This window comes from Thermobia domestica, chromosome 13 (assembly GCF_964235325.1).
Source record: "Thermobia domestica chromosome 13, izTheDome1.hap1.1, whole genome shotgun sequence".
NCBI classification, from domain to species: Eukaryota; Metazoa; Arthropoda; class Insecta; order Zygentoma; family Lepismatidae; genus Thermobia; species Thermobia domestica.
The window spans coordinates 42,015,488-42,039,498 of NC_137466.1; the positions used below are offsets into that span (position 1 = coordinate 42,015,488).

A 24,011-nucleotide genomic window follows, 5' to 3' on the forward strand; every position below is an offset into this window, starting at 1 on the left:
GAGGACCAATGGCCAAGCAAATGTTGAAGGCCGAATGGGGCTAGAAAATAAAATCGAGTAGACAATGTGAGATTCCCCCGAACCTCCTTTGAAACTCCGCTAGGAGAAGGGAAAGGAAGTCGGAGGGAGTACCCACAGAGTCAGCCTCGATATCCCAACCCCAATTTCCCTTCAACATTTACTCCTGTTGCAAATATGGCTATGAATGCCCAGGTCCCACCTCTTCCCCTTTATATCCCAACCTGCCTCACGTTAGACCTCATGAAAACTTGCGGGTCTTTAGTAACAATATTTTGAGTCCTAATCAGTCTATACTGGGGGAGAAGTTGCGGAAGAGAAGCAGCATCTGCTGCCATTTATCACCTGTACGAACTTTATCGGTGGTCCTGCACCAAACTATAAACTAAATGCAGCCCATGAGCCGTGAGTAACAGCGAAATGCCTTTTAGCCTGATAAAGAAAAAAACAATAAAATATATATTAGTACTAGAATACTAATTCATGAAAAAAATATTTTTTAGTAATTTTAAGCTAGTATTGCCCATAAGATGAAAACAAGACTAGATGATATGAGGCGGGAAGTTTCTCGAGTTTCGTGAGCAATATTAGTTCACTCAAGTCTTAGATCTTAAGGGTCTTCACTACAGCAAAATTAAACTACCGCTAATTTTAGAGTTTTTCTGTAATATCTTCAAAACAAATAAAAATATTCGAAAAGCAGAAACGTAGTGAACTAGACAATACGATTTTGCATGTGATACCTTTACCATAATTCACCTATTTGCTTTTGATATGCCGTTATTTACAGAGCCCGCAAAAAATGCTAAATCTACCTACAGTTGCAAATCGAAAGCAGATAGATGAATTGTGATAACAGTATCACATGCAAAATCGTATTGTCTAGTTCACTACGTGTGTGCTTTTCGAATATTTTTATTTCTTCTGAAGATATTACAGAAAAACTGTAAAATTAGCGGCAGTTTAATTTTGCTGTAGCAAAGACCCTTAAACATGGTTTTAGAGTTACATAATTCATAGAGACTTTCTATTTCAAGTGTGCCCCTGCTGGCGCTGCTGTCGATGTGTTTTCCCGTACCTCCCTCGAAAGGGAAGGGATAAGTTGCTGTGACCGAGGTGTTTTTTTTCAATGGTTGAATGTGGACTGGCTTGCCACATTGACAGGCTTCGCTATGCACTGTCTTGTCAGCCATTCTAACTAGCCTACGATCTTCACTCGCCAAGACCAAACGATTGAAGCAAGTCAATGATAATAGAAGAATTGGTGGAATGAAATGTGGGAGGAAGCGGGAGTACCCTGACAAAACCCACGGATACGATCTTGTAGACCACAAACTTACTTGATCCACCAGAGGGAACGCTCTACCATTGAGCCGCTGCGCCCAATGATTGAAGCAAGTCAATGATAATAGAAGAATTGGTGGAATGAAATATGAGAGGAAGCGGGAGTACCCTGACAAAACCCACGGATACGATCTTGTCAACCACAAACTTACTTGGCTCACCAGAGGAAACGCTCTAGAACTGAGCCACCGCGCCCAATAATTAAGGTAAGTGAATGATAACAGAAGACTTGGTGGAATGAAATTTGGGAGGAAGCGGGAGTACCCTGACAAAACCCACGAATACGATCTTGTTCCCCACAAATTTTCAGGCAGGGGATTGAAAGACCCAACGCACCAGATGAAGCGTTCTACCGCTGAGCCACCGTGCCCAAAGATTGAAGCAAGTCAATGAAAATAGAGAAATTGATGGAATGAAAAGTGGGAAGAAGCGGAAGTACCCTGAAAAAACCCACGGATACTATCTTGTCCACCACAAATTTACTTGTCCCACGAGAGGAAGCGCTCTACCACTGAGCCACCGCGCCCAATGATTAAACCAATTCAATGATAATAGCAGAATTGGTGGAATGAAATATGGGAGGAAGCGTTAGTACCCTGACAAAACCCTCGGATACAATCTTGTACACCACAAACTTACTTGACGAACCAGAGGAAGCGCTGTACCACTCAGCCACCGCACCCAGTGATTTAGGTAGGTCACTGATAATAGAGGACTTGGTGGAATGAAAAGTGGAAAGAAACGGGAGTACCCTGACAAAACCCACGGATACGATCATGTGAATTACAAACTTACTTGGCACACCAAAGGAAGCGCTTTACGACTGAGCCACTGCGCCCATTGATTGAAGCATGTCAGTGATAATAGAAGAATTGGTGTAGTGAAAAGTGTGAAAAACGGAAGAACCCTGTGAAAACCCACGGATACGATCTTGTTCAGCACAAGCTTACTTTGTCCACCAGAGGAAGCGCTTTACCACTGAGCCACCGCACTCAATGATTAAACCAAATCAATGATAATAGAGGAATTGGTGGAATGAAAAGTGGAAAGAAGCGGGAATACCCAGAGAAAACCCACAGATACGATCTTATCCACTACAAATTTATTTGGGTGGGCATCGAAACAATAGGGATCTTACGCATTAGAGGAAGCGCTCTACCACTGAGCCGCCGCGCCCAATGATTAAAGCAAGTAAATGATAATAGAGGAATTGGTAGAATGAAATTTGGGAACAAGCGGGAGTACCCTGAGAAAACCCACGGATACGATCCTGTTTACCACACAACTTAATTGGCTGGGGAACGAAACAATAAGAACCCCACGCACAAGAGGAAACGCTCTACCTCTGAGCCACCGTGCCCAATGAATAAAGTAAGTCAGTGATAATGGAGGGATTGGTGGAATGAAAAGCGGGAATACTCTGAGAAAACCCACGGATATGATCCTGTTCCAACACAACTTACTTGGCAGGGGTTCGAAAAAATAAGGACCCCACGCACGAGATGAAGCGCTCTATCACTAAGCCACTGCGCCCAATGATTCAAGCAAGTCAATGATAATAGAGCAATTGGTGGTATTAATAGTGGAAAGAAGCGGGAGTACCCTGAGAAAACCAACGGATAAGATCTTGTCCACCACAAACTTACTTGGCCGGAGATAAAAACAATAAGGACCCCACGCACCACAGGAAGTGCTCTGCCACTGAACCACTGCGCCCAATGATTACAGCAAGTCAAGAGTGAAAGTGGCAGGAAGCGCGAGTACCCTGAGATAACCTACGGATACGATCTTGTTCACCACAAACTTACTTGGCCTGGGATCGAAACAACAAGGACCCCACGCACCAGAGTAAGCGGTCTACCATTGAGCTACGTGCCCCAGAACAAGAACAAGAAAATTGGAAGTTACTGGGAAACATTTTTAGAAGCAATATCTTTCAATGGTAAAGACAACTGTCCGATGATCGTCTTTTAATAACTCCATGAGCAGAAAAGACTGATACGTCTCCTATTATGTCTTTTTAAAACCATATACGTTATCCGGATCTTATCCGTCATCCGTTATCCAGATATTATCCGTCAGCCGCATATTACCCGCCATCCGTTATCTTGATATTATCCGTTATCCGTCAACCGGATATTGGAAATCCGGATAAGTTTCTATCTGGTAATTGTATAAAAGATTATCCAGTTGTGGCCATCCCTAATCAGCATCGTCAGAAGCATACACGAACTAAATGTCTTCAAATCTGCTACACAAGAGCAGGGGCGGATCCAGGGGGCGATCATGGCGATTGTCCCCTGGAAAGGGAACTTTTCTTATTTTATATATAAATAAAACCCATTTCAGAGTTTGGATCTCTTAAAAGTAACTCTAAATAGGAGTATTATCAACCACCGAGCCCTCACAAGTCAATCCTAGATCCGCCTCTGGACAAGAGAATGGGAAACACTTATTATTAACATTCAGTTTGCATATCTCAAAAATAAACAATATTTTCATTCACTTCCATCTACTACTGCATTCTACTGAACTGTAACGACTTTTTATATTTAAAAATAATTATTCATTTTTCAATAATTGTAAATGTTAGTAAGTTTAGTAATTTACCATAAATAAAGTCAACTACAAGTGTTTTTGTAACAAAGAAGCAGCAACATGAACTGTGAAATATCTTCTCACAAACTGTCGAGAGTTGAGAGTCGACAAACTATACTCTTTCGTTTACCGATTACCTCGAAACCGCGGTAGCCAGAATTAGGACAGGATAAGGGACTTATATTAAAAAACTGAAAATCTCATGAAAATGCAGAAGTCTTTTAGTCTGAGAGAAAAAAGGAATGAAATCTCTAATTTCTAGTTCTGTTATTCTTGTAGCACCTAGTCTGTACCAAAGTACTGATAGAAATATGGCCAATGAATTATGACTATTTTGTAGAACATTCCACTTTGATATCACAGGAAATTCATCTTCCGGCTTGCTTGGTTGTGAAAAGTTATAGTGTTATTGGTATACTATGTAAAGTATGTGCACTGTCGCTGATTTGTGATAACAATCAGAAACAGAAGTAAAAGCTAAATTACAGTAATAGTTGTCTGTTAATTTTTGTATTCAAAGGGAGACGGAAAACCTACTTTTATCTTAACATTTGTTTTCTTAAAATTTCTATTCGGGTTCACACCCTTCCCCCTCAACATTGAATACGGAAATGGAGAACTTATTTAGAATTTGATTCTTGATACCAGTATATTTCAAACATCACTTCTCGGACCTGGGCCTGTGGTATGTCGATACATCGCTATCGTCGATATCTATATTATCATATATCAACATTCGATATCGCGAATATATGGACATGAATATATCATTCTAAATTTTCGATATCGATATTCGGGGTGTGGCGAGGTATAAGGGACACCTAAGACTTGCGATGGATGAAGCAATTAAACTTTCTTTTTACAATATTGTTTTCTAATCATAATATCTTTATTACCACAAATTGCAATGTAAATACACCCACTTACAAATTTGCAATATTATATGGTATAACTTCTTAGGTACCAGAACTTTTCTGTTCCCTGAAAAAAGAAACAAATAGTCACGTGCAAAAGCAAGTGCTTCGAACTTTGAACTAGAATTTACCATAAGAAAGTTTTTTTATTTCTCTCTCTTGGAGATTTCCACCCCTTTTGGCCTTTGGGACCGTTCATTGACAAAACGTGCCACATGATTGCTATATGCATTCATGCTCTTAGGCAGAGTCAGAAATTTTGAAAAGGAAACGACTTTTAATAATAATAATAATAATAATTATTATTATTATTATAGCAATAGGGTTTACATTTCTTTATCTTGCATGGGAGGGCCGCAAGTCTGCTACGCCACTGGTGTCCCCTATTCTGTGTTTGTCTCTTTTTCGTTTCGTTTAGATATTTATTTTTGTGCTGTTTGGCTTTTATATGAAACCTTTATATTATATAACTTTTTCTTTTTATGAGTTTCTTTTTTTGGGTGGGGAGGGGGAAAGAGAGAAATGCTTTCTTCTTATATCTGTTTCTTACCATTCATCTTGTTTGAACTGCTTAAGTAAGTCATTTTGTAACTTTTGATGTCATCCAACTCCGTCACAATAATAAAATTGTCATTCTTAACAATTTGTTTTATTCTCTTATTTTCAGTTTGCCACACTGATATATTTGTGAGAAAATTGAGGTTTAGTCCAACGCCTTTCGAAATTGCAACCAACCCAACCGCCGAGCTTTTTGGGTTGCCTGCTATTGCAGGAAAAGGAGAATTGCAGGTGGTAATGCACTTTTGGAGTCGTGTGTACAACACACAACGTTACCCACATCATTGTAGACATAAATTATTCATCTTCACAATACAATACTTACCACACAGCTTCGAACCTTCCTTCTGAAACAATAGAATGCACTTTGTTTCTCTCGATCTTATAACACCACTACATCTATCACATACACAGACTGCCTGTCTTTCATGCCTAGCTCCTACTCGTCGAAACGGGACAAAAGACGTTCAGCGTACGCTATCTACCTATATACTAGTCCCATCTACCGACTTATGACAACGTGTTCGGAAATACACTTACTGGCAGAATTGCAAACATGGCGAAATTGCGCATACTTATCTTATATACAAACTACAATTCTACATTTTGAAATACCTGTAACATCTGCACGCTGGAAGTACCACTAGTAGTAGGAGTTTCAAACCATGGATCCGTTTTTATTTGCTGTATAGACACTCTCGTACGAGCTGGTGCCAGAAGCTTGTTTATAAGATATTTACATGCTGGAGACATCTTTGGTTCTTTCGGGAACATTACTTTACCTTGAACTTGCTTGAAAATAAAACGAAGAAAAAATTGAAAGTATAAAAGAATGATATAAAATTCTCCAAATACTAATTATTGAATACTTTACATGTTTAAGCCTACTGGTGTTTATCTATTAAAATGCTACAATAGCAACAAAAGCGTTTTTTTACAATGCTAGCATGCTTCATGCTAGCCCCTTATAAGGGTTACGCCCTTTTCTCGGGAAGAGAAGGAATAGTAATATGGAAAAGAGTCAGCACGGATGGTCTAAGTCATTTAATAATTTATATGAACTTTATTGATCATAAATTATATAGTATTGAAGTACCATAGCAGACATTATGGCCTTTAGCCATAATCATTAGGATGGGTGATGAGAGGGAGATGAGGGGAGGTGCACTGAACGCCCCAATACAGTAAAGGGAAGGGTTAGTTAGACGAATGCATGTTATCTTCCGATCCTGGGGCTGCTCAGGATCATGATGAGAGACACAATGAGCCCTGTTGGAAGAGATGAATTACTGTGCATATGATGGGAAGATGTAGTACGAATCTGAATGAATGGCAAAGGCTGATGCGATGTCTTCATCAGGATGATTTGGTGGGAGTGAATAACGATATAAAGTAAAGAGGAGGGAGAGTGGCGGGTGGCGCACAGGATGTTGTGGAGCGTAGTGGATATCACTGTGTAGAATATGAAGGAAAAGGGGATGTTTCTGAGCCACTCTATTGGTAATGTAGGAAAGTCGAAGTTTTTCAATATGGTAAAGGACGTGAGGAAAGGAGATGCAATCATACAGATCCTGTGTAGGGCTGAGTAGCTTGATACGATATGCAATACGCAGGGCGTGTCATTCTAGGATCTTGAGCTTGTTTTAAAAGGTTGAATATGCAGCATCCCAGGCTCTAACCTCATAGGTGAGGACGGGTCGTAGGAACACCTTATATGTTGTGAGAATGGTATCTGCTTGTAGGCCCCAGGTTGTGCCTGTGAGTTGGCGAAGAAGATTTAGTCTATTGTAGGCTTTAGTAATAATTTGAGTTAAGTGAGTTCTCCATGTGAGGTGAGTATCAAATGTAACACCTAGGTACTTAACATGTTTGTTAGGTTTGATGAGAGTATCAAGAATAGAAAGGTGCAGGCGTGTTGGATTTCTAAGGACGCGGGACCGTCTCTTAGAGTCAAGAAAAACTATTGCTTGAGTCTTTTCAGAATTTAGGCGTAATCACCATTTCGAGCACCAACTACTAAAGATATCGATGGCAGATTGGAGTGCTGTGTTCAATTGATGGATCGTTTTGCCGAGAGCAAGAAAGGCTGTGTCGTCTGCAAACGGGAAGAAATGTACATTTGAAGGAAGTGGAGAAAGATCGGCAGCGAAGAGCAGATACAGAAGTAGAGATAATGCTGGGCCTGTGGAACGCTGGAATGAATAAAGATAGGATGTGGTAAGGAATTGTTTATAGATATATATGTAATGCGACATGATAGAAAGTTGTAAATGAATCGGATGCAGCACATTGCTAGTTTATAGGACAGGAGCTTAAAGAAGAGCGCAAGATGCCATACCTTATTGAAAGTCTTCTCAAGATCGAATAGAAGTAAGCATGAAGGCTGTGAGCGGTTAAATTGATTCGTAATGAGATTGGTGAGGCGTAAGAGTTGGTCATGAACACCAATGCGAGGACGGAAACCTGCTTGATGAGGTAGAATGATACGATGGCAAGAGAAGTGAAGTCTGTTTACAAGAATGCGTTCGAGAATTTTGCAGAAAACAGTGGTTAATTGGATTGGACGGTAAGATGATAGAGAGGTGGCTGGCTTATTATGTTTCAGAAAAATTACAGTCTTGGAAGTTTTCCAATCAGCGGGAATGATACGGGTACGTAAAATGGAAGTGAAAATATGGGCTAACAGGAGCAGTAAACAGAAGGGACTCTCTTTAATGTGATAGTAGGTGATAAGGTCCACGCCTGGAGCAGTGTTACGTTTGCGAGCTGTGACCACGAAGTTCTGGAACTGTGATGGGTGTGGTAAGTTCGTGATGAGCTGGAAAGTTATGCTCTGTACTGGGTTGAAGATGAGAAGAATCAACATTAAACGTTTATACAGGATGGTGTCGTACAGATCTTTCAGGAGGAAATGGAGTAAAGATGGTTTGGAGATGATTCGCAAAGGCATCAGCTTTGGCAGTATTTGAGGTGAGTGGATGATCACCGTCTATGAGAGGGTAAGGTGTTCGAGGAGGTTTGCCAGTCAATGCATTAAATCTCTCCCAATATTTTGTAGGATTTGAAGTTGCGTCGATTGTTTTGCACGTCTTGACCCAGTTTCGAAGTTCATAGGCGACAACGTAGTTACGAACCGTACCTTGGAGTTGTAGCTGATGGCGTAGAGCCTCTTCGTTCTTTGTGCGTACGTAATCTCGGTAAAATTGTCGAGAATGCCTGATCATGTGAAGGTACTGCGGTGGTAATCGAGGACGCCATGGATGTACTTGCGAGGTAGGTATATTCTCGGCAGATGCTGTATGAATAGAAGAGGTGATAGCATCCAGCGTCGAGTATAGTTCATCCTCAGTATTTGGTGGCTCGACATGCTCAAGCTTAAAAGTGAGATGAAGTCTGTAGTTATCCCAATTAGCTTTGTCAAATCTAGGGACCTCCGTAGGTGGAATGTTTGCAGAACAGTGATGGTGAAAAGAACGTTTGATAGTTAACTTGACTGGAAGGTGGTCACTGCCAAGAGAGTCTGAGACATTGATATGGCATTTGCCTGATAGGGTTGTGGAGGTGATAACAACATCGGGGGTGGTATCTGAAAGGGGCGGGTTGATTTTGGAAGTTTGTGCAGGACGCAAGATATGAGTGTCGTGATGAAGTCGTGGAACTGAGCCTTCTGGAAAGCGGGTCTGTTATGAATATTGATATCCTGAGCTCCAACCTATAACCTTTGATTACGGTTATTTGTGATTTCACGCTTAACAGAAACAAATATTTTAAACTATGTGTACTTTAAATAAATTATGTAGACCTTTCTCATATAAAGTTTATTTTTTAAATTTTTTTTCAAAGCCTTTGTATTTTAATAAGCCTTTTCCAAAATCAATGCAAATGAGTTGTGCTGCCTTTTTTGGAGTTTTTTAAAACTATACGTTTGTGGGCGTTTATATATTTGTGGTCAATCCTTTCGACAACGAGATCTCGGAAACTACAGGCTCTAGGAAGATGACGTTTTCACTGATCGATTTCAAATTTTGTGTAGATTGTCAAGTTTTAATTGAATATTAAAAAAACATGGCCATTATTTCTTTATTACATTTTACGGGTACACTGGAAGTGTTGAAATTAAAAAAGAAAGAAACTAAAGCATCATATCCTACACATTCTACATTCCAACACCACATAATTGTATACAGGGGTCGCAAACCTCTCAGGAGTTTGTTTCATGGCCAACTGACAATGAAAAACGAAGAATAACCATTTCTCCACTCTAACAGTAAGTTGAATCTTTATTGATTGGAGTGTTTTACACAGTGAACGCCATATATCACTGACGTTTTAATTGATTGTGTGTGTAATGTATTTGCTTATTACATACTGCATGCAAGAATAAAGAAAACACTGATCATACATAAATTAAAAACTCCAACCGGAAGTATGCTCAAATCTTGCAAACCGTACGAGGTATTGAAAAAGTAATCGACAAAATCCCTTCTTTATGGTATATCTTGCCAATTTTTATCAAGACCCCTTTCACTTGTGTCTGTAAAGGGACATGGACAGATGTGAGGAATAACAAGGAGATTCATGCTCATATGTGAATGATGCGCTGTGTAGAGAGCGCAGGTTCTGCTAGTCTTGAAATGCTAGGTTTATATGTTTGTCCCCAATCCTTTCAACAATCAAATCTCGAAAACCACAAGTGCTAGAAAAGTGCCGCTTTCACTGGTCAATTTCAAATTTTGTGTAGATTGTCTAGTTCGCACTCAAATTTTCAAAAACCGAGTCGCTGTTGTTCTATTCAACATTTTAGGAGCCGTTTTGAGCCCTTAAGATTAACATTGTTGCAGATCGAATCTGCTGTGTTAGGCAACCAATACAGAAGTTACGTATGGAGGGTTGAGGAACATTGCAGGCGCTTTGCTTAAATCTGAATGGCAAAATCTATTGCACGCTGGCAACTTCAAAGGCCTCCAGACGGATATGGATGTATAAGAAAAAAGTATTTCCACTTGATATCGTGTTACTTCTACAAATTTGCTACAAACTCATTCCAACATATATACATAGCAATTCATATCCTTTGTGAGTCTCCTATCCTTAATTATGTGAGTAAGGAGACATGCACAGTGGGAAGGAGATTCATGGTCATAACAGAACGAGGCGCTGAGAAGACAACGCAGGTTCAGTTAGTACGTATTAAATGCTCTAGAACAATACCTTCCTTTTCCCGCATTCCTTTGCAGCGACACCCTATTAGTACTCACAATTTTACATAACACCTGTTCCCTAATATCAAATGCAAAACAAAGACTCTATTGGGACAAAGATAATATATTTTATTGTTTTTTGTATTTATAACGATTCCTCAAGTATAATATTTTAAATGCCCTTTTCACAGATACAAATCTTTACATTTATACATCCAAATAATTTTGAATCTTCAGTGACGGTGGCTCACATTGACAGGTTTCTTTGTGACAACAATTTTTTCCATTTCTGGAGCTTTCGTAAGATATATTACTTTCAATTTGTAAAATAATTACACATATCACGGATCAAAGAGGAACTGAAGAGAAAACTATTTACAATCTCTCACTCTTGGAATTCGCTGATATTCCTAGATTGGAACAGTTAAAAACAAGCCGATAGAGCACTAATATAGAGCATTAGGAATAGAGAGATACATAGAAATAGTGTCATCATTGATTGTTACTCGCATAAAATTGAAGACTTGAATTGCAGAACATTCCAAGTCCACCGGAGTATTTTTGTGATTTTAGAAGAAAGACTAGATTATTATACTTGGCATGCTATTTTGTTTAGCTGAAATTATTTTGTATTTTTTTTTAAAAAAAGGTTTTGATTTTGATTTACGTCTTATGCAAGAGAATAGCCCTTAAAACATAGACGCTAACATAAAAAAAAAACACAGACTACAAAGAAAAAGAGTGGACTTGGGATGTTATGCAATTCAGGCCTTGTGCTTGGGGTCCCTGGTTCGATCGCAGCTCACGCCGTGTAGACTTTGTGGTGGACAAACACCGTGCTTGTGGGTTTTCTCGGGGTTCTCCCGTTTCCTCTTCATTCCACCATTTCACTCATCTCTCATCATCACCGTCTCTTTTAGCCTGACCGGCATAACCGTGGGACGTAAAACTTAAAGATTTCATTTTATTTTTCAATTCAGGTCTTCAATTGTAGAAATTAACATTTCCATCATGCAGTTAATATGCTGAATGACAACAAAGAAATTTAGTGTTAATTTATCACAAAATTGTAATTTATGTTCTCAATTTATAACAAAAGAGCTTCTGAATGAAGTACCGGTAACTGTCTTTTGGACATGACTAGGCCTTTTCCCCGCAACAGTATTCCTTTCCTCCTATCCTTTCTCCAGGCTTGAAAGTGCTTTCAGTGTGTTTGTAGTTGTTCTAAGCCAGTGATGGCTAAATGACGAACTGCAGGCCGAGACCGGTCCTTGGATAAAAAATGTATGATTTATCTCTTTAAGAAAATGGTATCAGCAAGTTTGTAGCTGTCTATCATACCTGCTCGAGATTTAACTTTAACTGCAAAAATATGTTTTTTAACCTTTTTGTTACTAGTCCCATTCTGTAAGGTATCCATCCCATTGGTATTGAGCCGAGTTCGAGAAAATGCAAGTTTCATACAGTCACTTTTCAATGCTCAAACTCTATTTGGCCTACACACATGAGCAGGAGAAGCAGGAGACGCAGATTTAAACAAAGGTTCAGGAAATGTGTGACTTACATACATTCAGGGAATTGTCGACTTAGAAGGGGGAAGGGAAAATGCCCCCAAAATATAGTTCTTATTTTGTTGTGGCCAGCAATGTATTATAAATTAGACCACTGTTATAAACAATCAGTGGCGGCCGGTGGATTGTAGTTTCGGGTGTTGCAGTACGAGCGATAAGAGACATAAGATATAAAGTGGACTCATTGACTAATCAGCATAGCTTTAGATGCAAATGCTATGTGACATGTGAAATTAAATAAAGTTCTGTTTTTAAAAAATAAAAAATGCAGAACATTTTATCCGATTAATCACCATAATTAATAATTTCATTCTCCTCTCTTTGATCGGAGCAAATCTGTCTAATACATGCTGGTTGAACTCTGGTATTCTTATTGTCAGGTCTTTTTCGATGGAAAGCATAACCAATGGTGATAACCTTTCTTGGGACATTCAATTCCTTGAAAGTGTCAATTCTTTCTCATGTGAAAAAAACTTTTCGTCTTTTGCTGACGCCATAGGTACAGTTAATATTTATTTCAAAGCTTTGTAGATTTACTAAACATTTTCTCTAGATTATTGCGAACGATTCATTCTAGCAAACTCAGTCCTTGACAGTGATCCGAATTCCTCTTCAGCGTTGACTGAAGAGAGTTCGTAGGAGAGATTAGTGTTATAAAAAAAATGTACATTGAACACACTTTATTCACAGTTTATCCAGGAAAGTTTAAAATAAATTGAGGAAATGTATCTGGTCCAAACAACACTACTGCCATAAGATATCCTGTACATTTAAACTGGATTTTTTTTTTTTGAACACTCTCCTGAATTTCCCTTTGCTTGTTTTTGTCTAAGCCTTAATTGCAAATTTTTCCTCAGTTGAAAGCTGGTCAATGTTTTTTGTAAGTTATTTACAGAAGTCATGGTATACAATTCATTCAGAATTTGTAGGTTATTTACAGAATTAAAGCACACACAATCAAATTAAACCTAATAATTAAAAACCAAAACAGCTGATACAAAATAGGTACTGGTATATGAATTCCGAATGTCACATATTCATACACCAACACACACACACACACATATGCGTAAAAGAAAAAAAAACTACATTCCAAATCATCCGTCTTGCTTGTTACGCAATGCACGATGAACATAATATACTTCCACATGAGGCGAAACAATGCCTACCAATGTGATATGTTCTGGAAAGGAAACCTCGAAACCCGCCAGATGAAGGATCAGCATGTAACAGAAGCCAAAAATATCAAAGAACATCAAAACAAACAGCACTGCCAGTTCTACACCCAGAAATATTAACTGGGAGGGGTCCAAAGTATTTGAGGGAGGTCCAATACGTCTACATAATATGGAACCTGTCTTATACTGCACCCGAAAAGACGATAAGTAATTCTTACTTACTGTCACCTATATTTTTAGAAAAAATGATAGAACGATTATTTTTATAAGAAAAGAAGAGTACATGATGAGGCGTAAAATAAAATATTTAGCCTACATCAATCGTTTCTGTGTTAGAAAAGTATAGTTTATTAAGAAAGTCTACAAATGTTAGTCAAGTTTCGAAATTTTTTGGAGGTCCGGACCCGGTGGACCCCCTCGTGGCTACGCCCCTGATCATTGCTAACTAGTCCCAAATTCAATGTGGCGTTCCCCATCATACAGTTTTATGTGGAAATTACCAAGAGTATAAAATATACTTATTTTATAAAAGAAATATGTTTATACTAAAATACTATCCACAGAGGGGGGGGGGGCGATTCTACATACTGACTTATTAATATTTGATTCACAAATTACTGTAGAAGAAGCCTTCATTATTAATATAAGCTAAGAATTAACTTGTAAATGTGGGTCCACTTTCATTTGTTTTCTCCTCTACTAGATATTTTCTTTCTTATTTTGTAATTTTCCAATCATTTTTTTAATTGTCATTATATTGATTTGCTTCAGTATGGTCCCGTAATTTAAAAATATAAATGCATAAAAACAAATTCCATTTGTTAATTGCTAGTGAAAGAAAATTCAGAAATCTTATTTAGCGTGAAAAACCTTCTCGTTCACTGGAAATCGTGCTGTGTTGCAGAAGCACTGCAACGACCAGTCCCTTTAACTTCTGAGATAGGGGAAAGGAGACTTAACATTTGCTCCAATTCCCGCGCTGAAGGAATCTGGTCGTTGCATGCTCGCTGCAACACAATGTAAATTAGAGACTCTGTGTGGGATTATTTTTCGCTTTTTAAAATGGAGTAACGGAACGGACAGTTACAGAAGTAAAAAAATATGTTATTTAAAGTGAATATATGCAACTATTAAAAAGTTTTTTTTTGTTCTTTACTACTATTAATAATAATATTTTTTTCTTGAAATACTTTGGTCGTTGCGCAACACTAACATTAGCCGCCACTGTAAACAATCATATAAGGCAGTGTCAGTTTTAGTTTCACATCCATGCTGAAACTTGTTTGCTCTAATTCTCTTTCTTCTGATAAAAGAACTAAGCTGGATATATAATATCTTAGTATTTATGCATTTTTTTAGTTGTCAATACTCAAAATTATCGTTTGGGAAACTAAGCAAAATAGACCCATTGTTGATATATTGTATTTTAGAACGCTATTTCTTTTTATTGCCCAATCACTTACCAAAGATAGCCCAATCATTTTAGTCAGTCGTGTTAGCAATTTTTAGAAAATACACTGGTAGAAACATATTCAAGAACAATTCATGTATATCCTTGTATTTGAATTAATTTCGCATCATAGTAGATTCAGTAGATCCAGCTCATGGTTCATCGTAGAGGAAAGGCTAGTTCGATGGTCGTCGGGCATGACTACTATAACTGTGTGTACGAATCCATTCGTTATCAGTATATCCTATTTATACAAAATATGTCAGTCTGTAACACTAATTTCTAATAATATACATTCAAGCTAATAGATGTCGCTGTGTGCCTGCTACCGATAGATGGTGCTACCGTTGTGAGGGGTTAGCTGCACCTTAAAAATTGTATTGTTTTAATTTATTTATTATCTGAATGTGGAGAATGATGATTCTAAACATGAAGGTGGTTTCCTGTTTATTATTAGGACAAGTATAAGAAATAGTTTTTAATTAAGCATGATTTTGTCGTATAGTGTACAGAAGTGCTACCACTGTCTGTAATATCAGGACGACTGGATGACACTTATTTGTAATTGTAGTTAGCTTCTTCAACCGAAGTGCGGTTCGTATATAAAGAATGCCATCTTCAACGTGTGCTGGCTCATGCAATAAATAAGTCACCATCCGAGGGATATTGAGGAAAACATCCCCGATAAGAAATAAATGGCCAACCAGAACAATCATTTCAAACAATTGACAGTCGATTCTCAACTCCACGTGGTGTCTTAATGTAGAAATATATTTGGAACTGTGGCAATTAAGTTAGTGCTCAATTCCCTGTTCCTAAGACCAGCTTCCTTGTTCTAACATTGCCTGACATCCGTTTCACACTAGCCATAGTATTGGGAAGAAAGAACAGACAAGATGGATGTTAAGACGTCGCAACCCCGCAAATGCGGTCAAAAGAGGGATGGAGGGAAGAAAGGATGCTGTTGTAAAAATCAGCATGAGAACTTAAAAGAAATTTGCCGACAGAATTTTGCAAACTGAAGAAATTTGCCGAAATTTTCTGTTGAGTGAACACACTATAAATGACTTCGAGTGTGGCCGTATACTGGAGCTGCTAGAAGCCGGGTGGTTTTTCAGCTAATTCCCGCTCGCATAAGTCGTAATGTGTCATTGGTCCATCGGTGATGTACATGATGGGTAGTGCAGTGTTTGCACAGCAAGTACACTGAGGAGCACATGAACAGAAGGATCGTTAGGGCTGCCGTAACTGACAGAACAGCTCTCCTGTTGGTCTAATGGTTAATGTGTGTGCTTTTGCTACATGAGCATCTGGCTTCGATTCCATGTGGAAGAGTATCGAACGCATTACGATGATTCAAAATCCATTTTAAACCGTAGATCATGTCCTCCATAATCTCATTGCTAACGAAGGACGTAAATAAAAACCAATGAATCAACAGACAGGATGGCCACAAGAAGATCAATCAAAACCACCGTGTGAGTGTACGTACGAACGCTAAATCTGCGCATATTGTCTATGACCCTGCACTTCTCTAGCACAATTATCCCTGATACCTACTGAAAACAGAGAACACGTGTTCGGTGGTGTCGACCGATGTTAGTGGTGGTGGGGGCGGTGGAATTCAGGAATGAAAGTCGTTTCTGCCTTACACATATAGTTTATATGTGTTAACTTGTATATTGTGCACGTGTTGTTGGTAAGCTCATTTGGTTCATTTGATTCACGTGTGAAACTCTTATTATCTATTAATAATAGGATATAAATTAAATTAAAATAGGATAGACAAACTATAAGACGATAGATCCAAGAATATGCAAAACAAGAATAATAGGAAAAATTTTGAATATCACACTAATTATATTCATGCTCCAACAGAAGGTAAAGAAGAAACGGAAAAAAGACTTCTTTTATGGTCAATTCAACTCGAAAACTATGTGATAATTCACAAAACCATGATGTTAAAGTAACTTTGGGAAATTGCAATGCAAAGATCAGAAAGGAAGATAATATATCACTCACTGATATAAATATTTGGTATGTTCCCAACTAGCTAAAAGTACGAAAATTTGCACATTGATAGGCGGTAACATGTACGTTTCCAGAAAATTCCAACATTTCCAATACTGTAGCTAAAGGAGCCAAACAGCGCCATCAAACCACCAGACTACACTTTGTATAGACTGAAATGATAATTTTCAACCAGATATGACTGTTGACTTTAAATATTATAATGTCAGCAACGTCAAATTACAGACAGTTACTAGCAGGCCTGTATTGAGGGCGGAGCCATTGCTCTAGGGCTTCACAACTAAAGGAAGCGAGTAGATTTGTAAAAACTACTGAAAACATATTTTCAAATCCCGAGAAAAACCCCACGCACACTCTGTTTGCCCACCACAAAGCTCACATGGTACCAGCCAGGGTTGAACGAAGGACCCTATGCACAAAAAGTGAACGCTCTACCTGTGAGTCCCCGTGACCCCTTTGCTTACTAGTAATGAAAAGCTCTACAAAACTACTAAAGCTGAAATACAGGAGTTCGTGGCAGGGGTTGAGATACGACCCTTAAAACTGCATTTCTCATGTAAATTGTGGACGAGATCGAAAAGAATTATGTTCACGATTAACAAGAAATATGAGTTTGTATCTTGATATACGTAACATTTACATAACCAGAAAATTCAAATATTTCGCGTACCACTAATAGTGGCGGAGCACTATCAACTTCCCAGAGAACCCCTTTAATAGAGTTGAAATAGATAAAAAAAAGAGAGAACTAATTCCCACAAAAATGATCTCTGCCTTGAAGTGAAGCTAATATTCTGCCAATCAACATATTTTTAAAAAAATATCTAAATATAGTCATACGAGATATATTTTTTGGCTGCCACCTTGAAGAAATGGGGCCATTTTTTTTAATGCAAAGAAATCATCTTGAGTTTCAAAGTACAGGGAATTTAATGCTGAACGCGAATGTGGCGTTGGTTTTTCGAATCTTACCTTTTCTTAAACCATTTACTGCAAAGTATACTGAACTAGGCTATATGGAGTGCTAAAACCAGTCAAACATACAAAAGTTCTGATATTTCAATTAAAACACACAGTCAAAAAAGTCAAGTTTCGAATAAATACAAAAAAGTAATCAATACAGACAAATTCTTCAGCCAAGGTAAGTTACGATATCAATTTTGCCAAGTTGTTGAAATAAGTTTTCTCGTTCTGAAAGTATTTGAAGAAATTAGCCTACTAGTTCTTAGACAACATTATCAATACAAACAAATTCTTCAGCCAAGGTAAATTATGATATCAATTCTCACAAGTTCTTCACATGAATTTCGCCATTCTGAAAGTATTTGAGACAAGGGCGGCAATTGACTCCCCCCTGAGTTTGAGATTTATATAGCTTTTTATCAATAAAATAGTAGTAAATCAGTGAAAAACTCAAAATTTTACTTATATGAAGGGGTTTTGCCTAAGGGTAACCACTTGGGCAAGGACTTTTGCCATCACCACCACCAAGCAAAATCTAAAATGACGCTCCTGATTTGAGAAACTTGCCCAAGTGGTTACTATAAGAGATCGTAAGTTATCGTGGCTGAAGAATTTGGCTGTATTGATTACTTTTTTTGTACTTGTTCGGAACTTGGCTCCCTTTTGACACGGAATGTTTTGGATTGTGATAACTACTAAAAACAGTTTAACTTTAATGCAGGCTACTTTAGAAATGAAAACAAAATGGAGGAAGAACACGTTCTACATGGATTGTAGCGCCGAGGAGTAGCTAAGTAAGTAAACAAGTATATCTGAAGCCGAACTTCCTCTTCAACATATATATTTCGACTTAACAAAACTAAAGCATAATTTATTAGTACTAATAATATAAAACTTACCTTTAGCAAGTTATTATAGTTGGAATCATCGAAAGGAAGGCGTCCAAACACAATGGCGTAAAGCACTACTCCTATGGACCAAATATCAGCCAAGTGAGGTTGATAAGGGATGCCTTTCAGAATTTCAGGCGACGCGTAAGCATAGCTGCCACAGAAGGTATGACTGAAAGATGGATGACCATCCCGATAATGCATATGCCCACGAGCAAATCCAAAGTCTGACAATTTAATATTGTAATCGTGATCGAGTAATAAATTCTCACATTTAATATCCCTGAAAATAACAATAATAATAATACAAATATTTTCCTAAACCAGTATCATCTTATACGTTTAGAGACATAGAGAAGAAACATAATGAAATATGAAATCAAATTACGTATTATACAGGGTTAGCCTAAAAGAAATAGACAACATTAATGGTCACCCAAAGAAAGAGTTTTAATGACATGGTGTGGTGACACTACTTACGTGAGTTGTAGGGTACATCTGGAAGTTTTTGTGGTACAACTACAGATGTTCTATGTGTGATCCTTTGCTTACACGGAAAACATCTAGTCTGTAGTTCAATTCTTCCGAAACACGCATCAAAGTCTGACTGTCCACCAATGCAACAGCATCTCTGATTCGTTTTCAGTTGCTTCAGACTCTGGGGGAGAAGGAACAAACACATTATCTTTTACGACACCTCATAGAAAGTAATCACACGGTATGAGGTCTGGAATTCGTGATGGCCATTGAGTTATAGCCATATTCTCAGCAGTTGAACGGCCAATCCATCGCCTTGGAAGAACTTCATCAAGCTAACCCCTTACATCGGAATGCCAGTGTGGTGGGGCTCTATCCTGCACAAAATGAAATTGTCACTATCTTCTTCAAGTTCTGGCACCAACCAAAGTTGCAACATGTCCGGGTACGTTCTTTCAGTAACCGTTTCTTCTTAGAAAAAGAACGGACCATACACCTTTTTGGACGATGCAGCACAAAACACGTTAACCTTTGGGGAGTCTCTAATCTGCTCCACAATCTCGTGAGGGTTTTCACTTCCCCATATACGCGCGTTATGTTTGTTTACGACACCACTAATGTGAAAGGTTGATTCGTCCCCAAATGTAAGTAGCTGAAGGAAGTCATCTTTTTCTTCACAAAGATTTTGATGAACACAAAAACTCTAAACGTTGCTGATTGTCACTTTCACTGAGATTTTGCAGTAATTCCAATCGATATGGATAGAGCTTGAGACGTTTGCGTAGAATGTTCCAGACAGTCTTTTGAGGTATATCAAGTTTCTTTCTTGCACGTCTCATTGATTTCCTCGGGTTGCGAGCGTAGCACGCACGAACGCGCTCAACTGTTTCATTTGACACTGGAGGTCTTTCGGTGTTTTTTTTCTTACACAGAAAACGTGTTACATCAAATTTATGCATCCAGTCATAAATGGACTGCCGTGTGGGTGGTTGTTCTCATACTGTGTCGTAAAATTACGTTGACTACAGTAACTAAATTTGTCTTGGCATATTCCAAACACAGAACGTCTTCTCAACTTCTCTCCATATTTCTCCAAGCCACGTCAAGGTCAAGTTCGAGGGCAAGGCCGCTTACGTTACACGCCCATCACCAAGGATGTTACAAAATAGAGGATCTGCCCATACGTATCTTCATTCTATGAAGTCAATGAAGCCAAAAAAACAACCGAGCGTCCTCTGAGCCGGCACGTCTGATTGGCTACTCTCGTTTCCGCAATGATTGTTGGCTCGAAACATTGCGATCTTAGTGGAGCGGAGCGGGCAGAGTGGGCGTGGACAAACTGTGACATATGGTTTTCACGATTTTGTTGTATGGGCAGATCCTCTATTTTATAACATCCTTGCTCATCATTGAAACAAAAGAAAAACTGTTAGCCGCAAAACTTCAAGTATGTACGCATGACCACAGGTAAAATCTTTTTGCTCAAAAAAATACATAACATTTTATACATAGTACAACTTGTCTATTTCTTTTAGGCTAACCCTGTATTATTATTATATTTAAGGCAATGAAGGACGAAGGGGAATAGCAAAAGAAAAAGTAATTTTATTCTTCGTTCTTTTTTCTTCATGGAAGTGATGATATTCTGACAGAAAGTACCGTATTCCAAACACTACTACGTTAATATGCAAACTAACCAAACTATTTTAACTTTACATCATGCACTAAATGTCTTAATAGGTGAAGTTTTACATGCAATTGATAGTGTGGTTACACTATGCATATTAATCCTGATTTGCTGCTTTAACTATCAAGAACATAACATTATTCTTAATGGATGGGTCAACCATGATGCACTTCTGCCAATACATCTGTCATAATTTAGTGTTGGGTTACATTGTTAACAGAGTATGAGAAATCAGTTCCTCTAATAGAATAATATTTTTACGCATTAACTTCTAAATTTTAATAGTATCTACGACTATCATTTCTTTTATTTATTTAAAAAAAGGAAGAAATTGTTTTACGAGGAAACAAATAATGAATAAATAGATGAAACATATGGAAGGTAAGAAACCTACTTACATGAAATTAAATGGCTATGCTTTCTTAATTCTAGTAGGCATATTGTTTGGAACCTTTCACTTTCGTTGATATCGTAACTGATTAAATTGCTCAACCCAATAGCTGAATCTCGTGTTAAGACGACAGAGTTTCGGCTTCACTCTCTTTGCCTTTTTTTTTTTTACTGGATCTAATCTAATATATAAAATTAAAGGAGCCACGGTGGCTCAGTGGTAGAGCGTTCCCCTTTGGTGTGTGGGGTACCTGGTTCGATTATGGTGGCACCAAGTGGACTTTGTGGTGGACAAACACAGTGTGCGTGAGTTTCTCGGGATTCTCCCGTTTCCTCCTACTTTATTCATTCCACCATTTCATTCGTTTCTCATTATCACCATCTCCTTTAGCCTCACCCTCAGATGTTGTCGTTACGACACTACTGGCGCTAGAAGAAGCTGACTGCGAGGCTATTGGTTATTGGTTGCCTGTGTAATCTGCATTTGGTTTTGTACGCTCCACCTTTTACCGATACGAACCAATATAGGCGGTGGAGGGTACCAAAGTTTTGGGGGGACCATAGGCGTAAAAAATACTTAAATATGGGCCTGATATTTCAAATTATAATTTATTACTATTGTATTTATAATTAAAAATGTGTATATTAATTTAATCAGTTTAAATAATAGGTTCAATCCTTGCCTATAAACAACACCATTGTCATGACAGTATTCAATAGCGTCAACCAACTGACGAAACCATCGTTTTGCACGAACTTCATCTATGTGTTTCTCCTTCCGGATAATATCTAAGAGGCTTCCGTTTTCTGCGTACTGCATGATGATGCATACTCTAAAAAGATATAATATCGTAAAAGTTAAATTTAATACTTGCATTTCTATAGGGTAATTTTGACAGTAAGGGGCAATATAAATGACTAGTATTAAGAAACAATGTATGATGTGACATTTTATGTACAAATCTATTTCTTTCTATATAGTTGCAATTTAATAATTCTTGCTAATATACGAATAGTCTGATACAAAGAATATAAAATTAATTATCTAGTATTTGTGTGCAAAAATTAAGAAAAAAAAGAGACAAGGTATTTTGTTTGCAAACACTATACATGTCATATTCCAAATACTATATTTACTGAAATATAAGTGCCTCCTTTTTTTCAAAAAAAAAAAAAATGTAAGGCTAAAATTCTAAAGGGGCGCTTATAATCGAATACATTTTTAGATAAATTACTTCTCGCTATTATGCTCACTCTCCACCAGTTGTGCCGAGCCGCCCACTGCTCTACCAACTTACGTCAAAAATACCAGTTCTCCATATAAACCACTAAAATTATCGATGAATGAAGATCAGCCTGAAGACTCAAGATCCACTCTACGGGATCTCCTGGATGTATTTAGAGATTTGCAACTTACCAAGATGCTTCAAGCTGTTAGACGCAGTCAACCACATCTAAAATTAGCAGCCGATCCATTCACAAATCTTTGCATCTTTTGTGAAATTGTAGACGAAATCACTGCTAGTGATTTCCTTGCTATTTCATCTATTGCATTGTAGATGAAATAGCAATAAAGGATTTAGTGTTTGCAGGGTCAAAAGCGGACACATGAGTTGTGCAGTGGTGCGTAAAAAACAGATTTTATGTTCTATGTGACTTTTGTTCTTAAAAAAATTTCGAATGCTCTTTGACTAATGACATTTTACAATTTATCTATATTTTTTTATTTAGAGGAGTTTACCTTTATAGATATTGATAAAAAAAACATCTTTTGTCTATATTATAACATTTGGCATTAATGTTGAAATGTATGCGAGAAACAATGCATGTGGAAGATTTAATAGGTATAGGCCCTACTATATCTAAGCCACTCTTCAGCAAATTTGCAAGAATTAAAATTTTCAAAATGGAAACAATATTTTATTGGCCTGTTCTCCTCTGCATATGGCACATTTAGTTAGAATGCCTCTTTCTTAGTTCTACTATCGCATCTTTTGACAATTTACTGATGTAATTTTATGCATAAAATTCGAACCTGGACATGTATTTCTCCCGAAAACCTTAGTTCTTGCTATTGATTTTCTTAATTTTGTCATACCCATTGGACAAAACGGGAAGAAAATACTTAATAGGATAAATAAATTCACAGATTTAAAATTTGAATTTTAGCATATAATAGAAGAAAGACTGGAGAGTGTTTCAGATCCATTTCTTACTCTTATAATTGTACTTTTATAATTGTCTTGTAGCTATTTTGTCCAACCCTTGACGTCACATTAATTAACAATTGACATGAAGCAAAATTGTCAGCATCAAAATGGGATAAAATAAAAAGAATGTTTAATGGTATAAAAGGTGGCAAGACATAGTCACAACAGTGATCGCCAAATGGGGACCTGCGAATAAAAAAAAGTATGATTTCTTGATTTTTTAATTTCATGCGAAACAGGAAGTGTATATAGTTGTCCCAACAATATACCTGAATCGGGACTTGACTTTTAGCTGTAAAAATATCTTCTTACTGATTTCGAAGTCCATTCTGCAAGGCAAGGTCTTTGGCACCGGACCGAATCTTTGAAAAAAGCAAATTTTGTATTGTTACTTTCAAATTTTCCTAGTTCAGGCCCTAATTGGTCTAGATATGTGAAATGGAAAGCAAGATACGAACAATAAAATGAAGATTCAGAAAATGTATAACTTCCGTACATTAAGAATACCGTTGTCTCAGGGAAGGAAAAGGA

The 24,011-nt window shown here is 37.7% G+C and overlaps 1 protein-coding gene across 1 annotated transcript in view; it reads right to left on the minus strand.

Annotated features, from left to right (window-relative positions):
* Positions 1-396: 396 nt before the first annotated feature.
* Positions 397-24,011, minus strand: part of LOC145667576 (testis-specific serine/threonine-protein kinase 3-like) — a 28,887-nt gene continuing 5,272 nt past the window's right edge. The window contains 4 exon segments of the mRNA XM_081735046.1: positions 397-450; positions 6,048-6,224; positions 18,726-18,999; positions 21,954-22,103. Of these exon segments, the coding sequence (XP_081591172.1) occupies positions 397-450; positions 6,048-6,224; positions 18,726-18,999; positions 21,954-22,103 (655 nt within the window).